Source organism: Lutra lutra, chromosome 8 (genome assembly GCF_902655055.1).
Source record: "Lutra lutra chromosome 8, mLutLut1.2, whole genome shotgun sequence".
Classification (NCBI taxonomy): Eukaryota; Metazoa; Chordata; class Mammalia; order Carnivora; family Mustelidae; genus Lutra; species Lutra lutra.
In genome coordinates this window covers 101639789-101654201 of record NC_062285.1, presented here as the reverse complement: position 1 = coordinate 101654201, position 14413 = coordinate 101639789, and the positions used below count along the sequence as shown (strand labels likewise).

Sequence of the window (14413 nt, the reverse complement as noted above, 5' to 3'; positions counted from 1 at the left end):
TTTTCCCACTAGTATTGAAATATTTTTATAGGGAGTTACTTTGGAACTATGTAATATATTGTTCCTCATCAAACTTCTAATTTATTCATTTATTAATTTACATTAGTATGAATCAGAGTTTCCTGTTATATGCAAGGAGTTATAATTTTTATTTTTATTTTGGTACTCAAATTGTCCTAGGTTTGATCACTGAGAGCCCTTTAAGATGTCTTCTGTGTCCTGCGTATCCATTTTTCTACATGTCCCCATCACTCTTTGAGCACTTCTTTGCTTTTAGATATAAAAAGATGGTCTGGATTTAACTTCTATTTTCCCTGCTCCAGCCCTGGGAACTTTCTCCAAATGAGCCCTTGTTTCTTTTACTGTAGGCTCGAATTTGGAAACCAAGATGTGGGTGCTAGTTGTGCTCATTCCTTTGGGGGTGGGAGGCCACTGCTCCAAAACCATCTCTGAGCTAGGGAGTATATGTGTATAGATACATACATATACAAACATTTACATCTATGTTATTTATATTTATTGAAACCCCTAAGTTTCAATACCTCTAATTTCAATTCATCACAAGGTTCATGTTTGTTTTCTTCCTTTACATTTTTAATACTCCATTCTCTGACAGTGAGAAAGCTGGTTTCCATTATCCTTAATCTACTTGTTTATTTGATCAATCCCTAGTAGGTTTCCAATTTTCATTATTGCCTCTACTCTCTTCCCTACATGGGTGTCCTCCTCATTCTGCTTGAGCTCTTATACCCCACACCAGGCTATAGAGTTGCCAGATTTAGCAAATAAAAATATAGGGTGTTGCCATTTGCAATGACGTGGATAGAGCTGCAGGATTATGCTAAGTGAAATAAGTCAGAGGAAGACAAATACCATATGATTTCACTCATATATGGAATTTAGGAAACAAAACAGATGAACAAAGGGGAAAAAAGAGAAAGAGAAGCAAAGCAAGAAACAGACTCTTAGCTATAGAGAAAAAACTGATGGTTACCAGAAGGGAAGTGTGTAGGGGATGGGTTAAATAGATGATGGGGATTAAGGAGTGTACTGGTTGTGATGAGCACTGGGTGTTAAGTGAAGTACTGAATCACTATATTGTACGCCTGAAACTAATATTACACTGTATGTTAACTAACTGTAATTTTAATACAAACTTAAAAATATTTATAGGATGCCTAGTTGAATTCAAATCAGAGATGACTACAAAGAATTTCTTGGACAAATATATCTCATGCAATATTCAGAATATACTTATACTAAATATATATATATAAATATATATGTATGTATATATATATATATATATATATATATATATATATATATATATATATATATATTGTTGTTGTGTTGTTTTGTTTTGTTTACCTGAAGTCCAAATTTAACTGGGCATCCTGTATTTACTCTGGCAACCTATAGCCTGATCTTCCACTTGGATCCCCTCCCACCCTGCTCAGACTTGTAAAACCCAGTTTTGGGCTTCTCCAATGTGTAGATTCCTACTTTTCTCCACTAGGGCTCTGACCCCTCCAGATGCCAGGCCACCTCCCTCTCCCACATTAAAGCTTCCCTCACCTACTTTGAATTCTGATACATCATGTGAAATTGCCTCTAAACATGGATGCTCCCTTATCTACATAGATTTTAATACCTCTTACCAGGGCATCCCTATATGTGAATCCTTTTCACATTCCGCTTGGGTTCAAACAACCAGTGCCAAACCATCCCTCCAAGGATGTAGTCCTTACATGTCCTGTCTATTATATGCCAAGCTTCTCAATCCTACCCCATGTTGATGCCCTCCTCCACTTACTGGGGCTCACATACCACATACTGAGCCCTCTTGGTATGGAGATCTCTTCATTCTGGTATGTTTCTGATACCCTAAGTCTGACCTCATTCATGGACATCCATTTCACTCCACAGAGGCTCTAACCTTCTATATAAGACTATACCCCCATGTGGACACTGTCCTCCCTCTGTTTAAGGCTGTCTTCTCATGTTCACTGTGTATGAATCTCTTGTCATTCTGCTTAAGCTCTAATATGTTACATCCTCTGGCCCTCTGTGTGGATGCCTACCTTGTTCTGACCTACTTAATGGTTTTAGGATTGAATTATTTTAGGAGGAGAAAGAAAAGGGGAAGGGGAAGAGCAAGATTTTGCGTCTTGATTCAAGCGAAGCAAGGGCAAGAATGTTGGAGTGGATTCATGTCAGCAGTGATATTATGATGAAATTGTCCATTCGTTTCTTTATCACAAAATTACAATGTGCCCCCTTACGGTCTCAATTTAGCCCCCAACACATTCTTGTAAGCATCATATATTTCAGGTGTGGCTGTACTTTTGGATTACATGCTCTTATGTTTGGGAAAATTAAGGAAAAGTTTACCCAAATATATTTTCTACTTCTATCTTTTGAATATTTTGGAGGAAAAAAAACTAAAAGAAAAGGCTACTAAGTGTGTGTTATTTTACTTCTTTTCTCTTTATAAATATTTTAGAATATCCTATCCTTTAGAGCAGTCATTCTCAAACAGGCTGCTATTTCAGGAATTAACTAGCAAGCTTCTTTAGGAGAGAACTATTCTTTCCCATTCCTTCTTTCAGACATTGTGGTAGATCTCCAGGGGAAGAAACAGGGGTAAGAGAGGGCAAAAAAGGCTATGTGGACTAGAAAATTCTAGAGATGATACAGTTTCAACCCTCCTTTGTTAATAATAACAACACTCTGATCAAAAGAATAATATTAACATGACAAAGAAAAACTAGTGTTCAATACTTCATTTTTCTTGTCATCAAATGTGTTATGGATTTTTTAATGTTTAAGTTATTTTCTTTATCTTACTGCATAGAAAATCTGTGCATCTGTCATATCTGCTACATTGAGCACAAATTATTCCTGGTCTATAAGGCCTTCTCGACAGAGATCCTCTACAAAAAAGCAGAAAACATTTAGTTAGAAAAAAGTCTCAAATTTCATCATTTAAATAATATGGTTACCAATTTTTAGTTAGGTTATTAAGGTGATTTAACTAAGAAAAGGGACTTAAGGAAGTACTGAAGTTGGAGATGTAATCTTCTCCTTTTCTCCCCAAAGAAAATAGTCTTTTCTGAAATGAATCCCCATGTCCTTAAAACAAAGTACTGTAATTTAAGTGTGAATGAGTTTTAAAGCTGCTTTAGGGGCGCCTGGATGGCTCAGTGGGTTAAGCCACTGCCTTCAGCTCAGGTCATGGTCTCCGGGTCCTGGGATGGAGTCCCTCATCGGGCTCTCTGCTCAGCGGGGAGCCTGCTTCTCCTCCTCCTCTCTCTCTCTGCCTGCCTCTCTGCCTACTTGTGATCTCTGTTTCTCAAATAAATAAATAAAATATTTAAAAAAAAGCTGCTTTAATTTAAGTTTGTAGCAAAATTTTCCTTTCAAAATGATGTTATAGAATGTTTTATAATTAATTGCTTTCTGCTTGGTACAAATATATAAAAATTTCTATAGAAATGATATATTAATTTTCTGAAAAGTTTGTAAAATCCTGAAATGCTTATTGTCCTAAAGAACCAGCTGCATGATTTACTCAAAGTCTGCCTTAAAAATATGTAAATATATAAACAAGCAAATAAATTTAAATGGGATTTTACAAATTTGGTTTAATTCATTGTTTAGAACAGAGGGAAGAATTGAGAAATTATTACATCAATTGCCCAGGGCTAGGTAAGAAAGAGAGGCCACACAATAGATATAAATTGGGAAGTTTATATGAAGGATTTAGGTTGAGAAAGAGGGAAGATAGGCAGAGAAATAATATTTAACGAGAATACTTATTTACTCAGTGTGTAGGTGAAAATTTTAAAAACAAATATTAGTCACAGAAGACCCTGGTTAGGTCACTCTGGGCCATCCAGAAGAAGGGTGAAAACTTAGAAATATATACCAAAATAAATTTACATCATGGTAGAATACAATGGGTCTTCTTTTCCAAAGATTTGAATTTCATATCACTATTTATATTATATAGCCAGAAATGTCAGACTAATACTCTCCCATGCCAATATTTTTCTTGTTCTGAGTCTGTAAGAAGTTTAACGTAAATCAAGTTAAGTCCAAATCTACAGTACAATTCCACAATTGCAATTGGAATTATTGGCCTGGATTAGGAGAAAAGAAAATTAAATACCTATTACCAGCAAGTTCCATTGAAATTTCAAAGCTTCCCTGGAAGTACTTGAAGAAACAGACAAATTTCTTTTTTTAGGCATTTGCTTTTTCCAAGAATCAGCCTAGAGGTTTGCTGAGATCAAGTCAAAACAGTCCTCTGGAACACTATTTAGACTCCTATTTTGCCATACCTTCAGGATATTACTATTACAGGACATGTGTCCAGGCGCTAGATAAGGCTGTGTTGCCCAGGTGGCCTAATGAGTAACTATATGCATGTCTAAGCCTAAGTCCACTAGAAGATCATTATTTAAATTCTATGATAGAGCTATAGAGCTGTATAGATCATGACCTTAGCAGAAACCAAGAGTTGGGCACTCAATCAACTGAGCCACCCAGGTGCCCTAAACCTTTCTCTAACTCTATCACATCTCCTCCCTTCACCCTCACATCTTGTACCTACAGGTCTAGGACCCACAGTTAAACACTCCTTTGAGATGGATATTATTTAGCTGCACTATCCTTTAATCCTCCCCAAGATACCGTCTTCCTTCTGATCTAGTGCCTCATTCATTTTGGTACCTTGGTCACCATCTCCCTTTTCAGGCGAAATTGTTCTCATCCCTAAATTTGGGACATAGATGATTACAATGTGCTTATGGATGATTCATCCAAAGGCTTGGCCTGTTACTGGATGTCTTTACCATCTCAAATAATACTCCATAATTGTTGCTTTTGTAGCTACATTCTGGATCTTGTTATCCCCTAAAACTCTACCTCTGAACTCACAATATCATATATCCCATTCACTGACTGTAGCCTCCTATCCTTGCAGCTTGCTCACTCATTTACTCCTGTCATATTTCTTCATTAAGTTCATTGGTACTGCAAGTCTATTTTATCCCTATCTATCCTACTGTCTTTTCTCAATAAAGCCTAGGTCTATTGCTTTGCATATTATCTGGCTAAAACCCTATAACTCTATTACTGTTTTCCTTTATGTCTACCTGACAAAACCCCAGTACTGGAAAAAATGACAGAACCTTAACAGTCTGCATGCTCCATGTCTGCTTCAAGGCTGCTGGGTGTTGCTGGGGAAAAATCATTATAGGAGGTAGAGAATCTTTCTATGTTTCTCTAATCAGCTTCCTCCCTCATTTTCCATCATAACTCTTTCAAGCCTTCCCACACCTCAAAATTCTAGCTTCACTGTCTCCTTTATTCTCAGGACATGATCTGTCCTACTTCACAGTGAAATATAATAGCCTTTAGATTGAAACATGGGAATTTTTTTTTTCACTAAACATGACAAATATACCTATTTCCTTCTTCCTTTTTTTTTTAAATAAAAAAAAGATTTTATTTATTCATTTGAGAAAGAGTGAGAGAAAGCATGAGAGGGGAGAGGGTCAGAGGGAGAAGCGGACTCCCGGCTGAGTTGGGATGGCGATGTGGGGCTCTGTCTTGGGACTCCGGGATCATGACCTGAGCCAAAGCTGCTTAACCAACTGAGCCACCCAGGTACCCTCTTCCTTCCTTTTTAATACAACTGGAGAACTGCCCCTCCTTCCTTCTGAGGCTAATCTCTTTAATAACTTTCCATTTTCTCAGGAACTTGTACCTTTGGATATGTATATACACACACACTCACACCCACACTCTGCCTTTGTTCTTTATAAAGAATTGCTTTTATCTGTATTTGACCTTTCATGTCAATATTTAAATAGGCTTACATCTTTCCCACTTTAAAAACAAAACAAAACAAAATAAAAGCAACAATAAAAGAGCCCAGAATTCATTCATTTCCCTCTATTCCACAGAAATGGCTCTTCTTATGCTTATCAATGAACTTCTCTTTAATCTGATATTTTAATGTCCTTACTTTGCTTGACCTCTTAGAAATTTTGGATTACTACTTCCTTCTTTTTTTTTTTTTTAAAGATTTTATTTATTTATTTGACAGATAGAGAGCACAAACAGGCAGAGAGGCAGGCAGAGAGAGAGGAGGAAGCAGGCTCCCCGCTGAGCAGAGAGCCCAATGCAGGGCTCGATCCCAGGACCCTGAGATCACGACCCGAGCCGAAGGCAGCGGCTTAACCCACTGAGCCACCCAGGCGCCCCTACTACTTCCTTCTAAAAACATGCTTTCCCCTATGCTTCCTATGATACTCTTCTATTTTTTTCTCCTACCTGTGTATCATTCTTAGGTTTCTCCCCACACTTCATCTTCCTTTAATTGCCCTTAAATGTTGGCGTAAGATTCCAGAGGTGCTATTCTCTTTTTACTCTATACCTCTCACTAGGCAATCCCATTTACTCACATGATTTCAATTACCCTATGTAGTCTTGCACTCCAAATATTTGTTCTATGCCATGCCTTACTCATGAGCTTCTGACCCATATAACCACCTGCTTATTGAAAATCTCAATGCAGGTAAATCACAGCCAACTTAAATTCATTATGTTCAAGATGGATTTCATGATCTTCCCTCCCAGTAGGTTCAGTGTTTCCCATTGCAGTTAATGGCAATACCAGTCATGCCTGAATTATAATTCTGAGAATCTTCTTTGACTGTTACCTCTTTTATTACTTCCTTTTTTACAGATTTAATTAATTTCAGAGAGAGAGAGGACATACATGCAAGTGAGGGGAGGGGCAGAGGGAGAGAATCTTTAAGCAGACTCCCTGCTGAGCATGGAAGCCACCTGATGTGAGGCTCAATCCCATGAGATTATGACCCCCGCCAAAACCAAGAGTCTGATGCTTAACTGACTGGACACTGTCCCTCCTCTTTTTCATTACTTAGTATAATGATCTACAAATCCTGTTATTATTGTCTTCTAAAAATGTCTTAAATAATTCTCTGATCTCAATTCAGATATCCTTCATTAATGTTAAAGTAAATAAATAAGTAATAAGTATAATACTTGTAAGTATATGGTGGAAAGGAGGAAGCGGAAAAGGCAACCTTATTTTTATTTTTTTAAAAGATTTTATGTATTTGTTTGAGAGAAAGAGAGGGAGAGCATGAGAGGGGAGAAGGTTAGAGGGAGAAGCTGACTCTCCGTCAAGCAGGGAGAAGGGCAACTTTAAAGGGGAAAATGTCTCCATCCTCTACTTTTCCTTCTATCTTCCCAAAGATAACTTCTGTTTAATGTCTTCTTATAATTCCTACCAGAAACAAGTGGGTTTTTTTCCCCATAAAAATTCTCAGTACTTATATATTGTGATAGACTACTAGCTATCAATCTAAATATCTCTTAAAATACAGAAATAACAATATTTTAGCTTGTCACATTATTGGCTAACCATGTTATGTTTCCCAATTTCCCTTGCAACTTAGATGTGGCCATGTGATCAGTTTTATATCCAATGGAATGCAAACAGCAGTAATGTGCATCACTTCCCACTTGTGCTATAGGAGATGGTCATGCAAACATGTTTCTTTTGCCTTACTATGAGATTAAGCAAGCCTTTATCTGTGACTTGGGCTTGATCTGTAGACATAGATTCTGCCTCCAGGGAGTGGTGAAGAAACTAAGATGGGAGCAAGCTGGTCTCTGAATGACTAGTAGAGCAGACCTACCCACCTAACTGAAATTTCCCATTTCTCTCTTCTGAATCACTGTATTTTCTGATAATGCTAGCTGCTATAACAAAAGACCCAGTCTTACTTATTATTGTTCTGAATCTTACTTTTTCATCTAACAAGTGAGATTGGTACATAAAGACACCAATATTCTCAATAGTTATACAATAATGCATGGTAAATAAATTGTTCAGTCTGCTATTACTTGAGTCATTATTTTTTTATTTCAGTTTCATGCTATTAAAACATATTGAAATGGGTATCCTTGTGTATATATATATACATATATATATATAGGCCTATTTTCATGAAGATATTAATACGATAAAATTTTAATAAGGATATTACAAGAATAAAAAGTAAGTATATTCTAAATTTTATTATTCTGCCAAATCCAGAAAGATTATACCAATTTACTGTCCCATCATATGTGCAGAGTATCAAGCTTTTCTATCGTCTCAGATGGATGAGTGAAAAGTAGTAACTTGTATTTGTTTTTATTTGCATTACTTCAATGATGAATGAGATTGAATATCTCCTCATATGATTAATGATTTTTTTTTCTTTTTAGTAAATGACCTTTTTCCATATCTTCTTTAAATTATTCTTCTGTGCTGTTTCTCTTTTTCTTCATTATTTGTATGAATTTTTTGCAAATTAATGAGACCAACTCTGCCATATATTCCACAAATATATTTTCGCAGTATATTGTTTTTTCTTTGGCTATAGCTATGGTATTTCTTTAGCTATAAATTAATTTTAAATTTTTATATAATCAAATGTATTTTGATTTTCTGGATTTTTATGTTCTGCTTGCTAAGTCCCCAGGCTGATCTCTCCATTTTGGCTAAGCCCAGACTGCAACTATGTCTTCTCAGTGCTGTGCAGCTTCTGAAATTTCTATGTGGGTTTTCAGCTTCCAAGCAACTGTTCCTATTTAATCTTTCCAGAATCGTGTCTTGGGATGGATAGCTTAGGAGTTGACCAAGGACCAGTAAAGAATTTTTACAGGTTTTTCGGCGTCCTTCTTTGCAGTCCTCTCCCCTTCAGGATCCTAATCCTGAATATAAGCTATCTTAACATCAAAAACCACTGATATTTCCTATGTTCAGCAAATAACACATTTGTTGCTTGGATTCTGTTTCTCTGGCTATGGTTTCGAGAATTCTCTCAGAGAAAGCCAAGGCAAATATAGGGTTCCCACTGAGTTCTTTTCTATTTGCAAAGATTATGACCTGAGCCAAAACTGAGAGCCAGACACTTAACTGGCTGTGCCAACCAGGCACCCTGAAAGCATTGTGTAAATGAACTTTTGCACACTCATTGAAAAACAGAACACTGTAAAGACCTTAAAAAGAATCTGGAAACTCTTTGTGTACTCAAATGGAAAGACTTCCAGTTTATATCACTAAGTAAACAAAAAATTGAAGAACACCACAGGAAGTGTAGTAGACTTCTGTTTGAATTGTGGAAACGCGCATGCACACACACACACACACACACACTCACAAAGACAGATAAACTTTGGTATATGCATAGAATATATCTTTTAAGATAAAATATTGGGAAGGGTAACTGGAAAACAGAAATGGGAGCATTAATTTCTTTTGAATTTTCTATCATGAATTTTCTATGATGACTATGTATTAAGTATTAAACATATTTTATTAAAATGACCTGGAATTACAGTCCATAGAAAGTAATGAGAAAGAGGCTTTACCACACAAAATCCCAAGGGCCAGCAGAAGTTGCAATCAGAAGAAAATATATAACTATAAATATCTTCAATATTAAGTAGGATTAAAGATAAAGGAATGTTGTATACCTTAACAAAAAGAACCTCTGTTCCTAAAAGATACTTGGAAGATTGAATATCTCAAAATTATAAAATAGAAAGTAAACAAAGAAATTAGATTGTATGAATAAATCTGGAATCTTTTCTTTTGAAAAATCAATGAAATAGATTAAATCCTCATGAGCTTCATTACACAAGAAAAGAAGAAAAATATTCATTATTAAGCTTTCTCTACATTTACTTTTCCTATAATTCTCTTCTGCTTTTTTCCATATAGAACTTGCACTTCAATTCCTCCCCTTTCCCTCGTATGTTCTAATATAGTCTACCTCTCTCTTTTTTATTGATGGCTTTCTTTAGCTTATAAAAATGCATTAGCAACCAAGGTTATAAAAAACAGCTTTCATGTAACTCTACACACTGACCTCTTTTTCTTCTCTCTGCTGCCAATCATCTAATCAGAGTAGTATTCTAAATTGGCATTATTTTTCAAACTGCAAGTCATGAGCCTTAATAGTTCATAAAATCAAATTTAGTGCTTCATAGCTAATATTTTAAAATATGAAATAGTTGTATTAAATTGCAAGCAAAATATTATTTCATATAACATATTTTTATTTTAAGGATACATATTGTTTTATAGATATTTCCTTTTAGTTATATACTGTATTTCATAATTCTAAGATGCACATCTTTTCATATTTTAACATCTCTGTAAATGGGATACATATTACCATTGATGGTGTCTTAAAATCATAGCCAAGCAGTGAATGCGATATGGTTGTCACTGAACATTTGTGAACTTGTCATAACTCTTCATATTATCATTGCTTCTAATGGTTATATGCATTGTTTACCCTTAATGTATTTAAACTGCTATTCAGAATGTCTAAAATGATTACAATATGATATATCATTGAATCATAAATTATTATGTATGCAGAAAAACATGAAAAAGAACAACCTCATATACAATTAAAAAAAAAAAGACTGGTGGGAAAATAAGTCTAAATGTTATTTTTTAAAAATGCCTGCACAGTTCTAGTTTCTCTCTTACCTCACTAGACTCTCTTTATACTCCTGATAACTCTTTGCCTGAAGTTGAAATACTGTAGTGATGAAGGGCTTCGTCCTTAAGTCTCTTCTGTTCTATTTTCTATACTTTCTCACAAGGTGATCTCAAGAAGGACCAACTCATTTCTGCCCCAGAGTCTTTACCTGCAGTTCTTACTACATAGGAACCTATCTTAGACCTTCATGTCTCATGATTCATTTACATTTCCCACAGTTGTCTGTCTACCCAATGTGTCTGAAACAGAACACTTTCTATTCCCCCAAGGTTTACTCATTTATGAGCCTTCCCTATCTAATTTAATGGTATCACCACTCATCCAGTTGCTCAGATTAGACACAGATATCATCCTTGATTATTCTATTACATTCACTCCTAAAGTTAAATCAATCAGCAGATATTATTAGCTCCATCTTCAAACTGCATCTTGATCTGACCTTCCTTCACCATTTCCATGCAATGGTAGGCAGAATTCATGTCATGGAAGTATAAGTATTGACAGTGGTAGAGCAGAACTTTCCTCTGAACAGTCATCCTGGGGCACTGGCTCACTTTATCCCATGGCTGTGCCACCCTCTAGGACAACTGAATCTTCCACCAGATCCTCTGTGTCCAGCCAACAGATGACAGAAGATCAAGAGTGTGAAGGAACATGTGGGAAGTTTTTAAAGGCTAGGCCTGAAAGTGACCTATATTCTACTGGCTAGAGTTTGTCACAGGACCCCACCAAATTTCTAGGGAGGTTGGGGAAAATATATTCTAGCTCTCTGTTTATGAAATAAAGAAAATGGCACCACCTGCCAGATTCTATTTCCTTAACTATTAAATAAAGAACATTTTCTTTACTAAATACTTTTGGATACTATCATTTACTTCTTTTGGCAATAAAGTCAAGACATTTTCATCAACCCCAGATCCCTTACCTTACCTTTAAACCTATATTCAGGTAAATGTCTCTATGATTTCATACCCGCTTTTACAACAACTCTATTCTATTTAAAGTATACATATGTGTGCATTTCGTTAATGTTGCTTTTTAATTTATTTACTTACTTATTTGTTTATTTTTACATATTTCCTTCCCAACAGAGTACAAGCATTTTTAGGATAGACACCATATTAAAAAATATGGAATTCTCTTGCCTAGTCAGTGTTTGGTGCACCTACTACAAATACATATTTAATTAAACAAAAGGTCCTGCAGTCACCTGCAGATACAACATGTCCAAAAATAAGCAAATCCTTTTCCTCCACACTACATCTTTTCCTAGCTTAGTTAATAAAATAACCTATCACTGAAACTTAATTTCTCATGGTCATATTTGATTGTAGCAGCTCCAATGTCTAAGTTCAAGGTTAGTCTAATTAATACTTTTAAAATTTTACTTTATTTTGTTTAGAAATATATGAGTCTTATCTTTGAAACTGAAGAATAATCACTAGAAAATGATATATGTAAATATTATTTCAGTTCATTTTTTTCTGATCCTTCTGAGTGATCTTAATCTTTATATGGGTATTTTATAGACTAGGAACATTCTCTCTTCTTTGATTATTATTTACACTCCATTTATTCTTCTCGGTTCCTTAGGAGCACCAGTTTATAGATTTATCTGCCCTATATAGTTCCTTTCTTTCTTCATACATATTTTGATTTCCATTCTTCATCTTTGTGTTCTAAGAGGTTCAAGGTTGTCATTGATTTATATTTTCTCTATGGCAAATCTGTCTTATTCTTCCATTCTGTATTACTTTCCTGTGGCTACTTTAACATATTAGTATAAATTCAGTGATTAAAGCAACAAAAATTTATTCTCCTAGTTCTAGGGGCCTGTAGTCCAAAATCTAGGTGTTGGCAGGACTGCGTTCCCTCCAAAGGGTCATGGGGGGATTTCCTTGACTTTTCCAGGTTCTGGTGGCTCCAGAAGTTCCTTGGTTTATTAATATATCACTCCAATCTCTTCTATGATCTCTTTGCTTCTTCCTCTTCTGTGTAACTAAGCACCAAATCTCCCTTTCCCTCTCTTACATGAATACATGTGATTGCATTTAGGGCCACTTAAATATTCTAGGCTAAGCAATTCCTCTTAAGATCCTTATCTTGATCACATCTTTTGCCATATAAGACAATACTCATTCTTGTCATATAGGTTAATATTGACAGTTCTGTTAATTAGGACCTGGGTATATCTTTGCTGGGGGTACGGTACCATTCAGTTCCCTACACATTCCAATTTTCAGTTTGTCTCTCTTATATTAATTTTTACTCAGTATTTCATAATACTATGATGGATTGATTTTCTGCTAACTATTCTAACTATTCTTAAGAAAGTTATTCTTAAGAAAGATAGCTATTACTGTCTACTTTGAGTACATATCAAATAAAACTTGGACTGAGTTGACTAATGTATGTTCTAATCTAGATCCTTCATGGGGCAAACTCGCCAATATTTGTATCAAAAGAAAAATGGTTGATAGAAATTTCAAGACAAGCTTATGGGACAGGTAGGTGGAAAGTATAATAATCCTACCTTGTAGCTTCATCTTATCACTATACTTATAGGATAGTCTTGCACTCACTACTGTAATTAAGGTCACCAAATACCTTCATCTTATCAAATGAAAATGTCATCTCTCTTTCCTCATGCTTTTCATTTTTTTTAGAGGCATCTCATACAGTTATCCATTTTGAGTATATTGACTCATGTTTTTCACTTGGCTTCCAAGTACCCCTTACCAGCACCATTTAGATTTTCCTCTTATCTTCTTTGCCTAAAGTTGAAATACAGTAGTGTTCCAGGACTTCACCCTTAAAATAAGTCTCTATACTCTCACATAAGGTGATTTCATTCAAGACTGTAATTTATTTCTATCTCAGGGCTTTTGTACCAGTAGTTTCCTCTGCTTAGAAACCTATCCCAGATCTTTGCAGAACTTTTTACTTCTCATGATTCACTTCATTTCCCATATTTATATTTCCACCTAATATGTCCAAACCAAAACACATTTCCTGTTCTTCCCTATTGAATTGATGGCATCATTATTCATCCAGTTTATCAAACTAAAGACATAGGTATCATCTTGTATTATTGATCCCATTTATCCCTCAAGTCAAATCCATAAACTAGTATTATTAGCTCCAGATAACTCCATGATATATGCAGAAACTGACCTTTCCTCTCAATTCCCATTCTATGATAGGCAAAATTCTAGGATGGACCATAAGATCCCTTCCCCTGGTATATACATGTCTTGCTTAATTCCCAGGACAGTGAGTATGATGAACTTTACTTCTATTAATAATGGTTTATGTTATATGGCACGGTTGACCTTAAAATAAGAAAATTATCCAGGTGGGCCTGACTCAATTATTTGGCACTCTAAAAGCAAAGAGTTTTCTCTAGCTGGTCACAGAAGAGAAGTCAGAGACTTGAAGCATTAAGTTTTACTGACTTAAAGATGGGGGCAGTTTTGTGTTAAGGAATGTGGGCAGCCTATAGAAGCTGAGAGGAACCTCTGGCTGAGATCCAGCAACTAAATGTGGTCCAAGTCCTATAATTACATTGAACTGAATTCTGCTAACAATTGTAATGTGCTTAGAAGCAGATTCTTCCCTAGAGTCTTAGAGATAAGAACTCAGTCAAGTTCTTGATACCTTTGAGACACTGAGCAGAGAATCCAGCCACAGCTGTGCATGAACTTACAGCCTACAGAACAGTTTGATAACAAGAGGTACTGTTTTAAGTCACTAAATTTGTGGTAACTTATTATGTAACAATAGAAAACCCATGCACATTCTAA

General features: G+C 35.5%; 1 protein-coding gene across 1 annotated transcript in view; it reads right to left on the bottom strand.

Moving 5' to 3' along the window:
* Positions 1-14413, bottom strand: part of GLIPR1L2 (GLIPR1 like 2) — a 30731-nt gene that overhangs the window by 7415 nt on the left and 8903 nt on the right. Inside the window, exon 4 of the mRNA XM_047742362.1 lies at positions 2851-2936. Within this exon, the coding sequence (XP_047598318.1) occupies positions 2851-2936 (86 nt within the window). The remainder of the gene's footprint in view (positions 1-2850; positions 2937-14413) is intronic.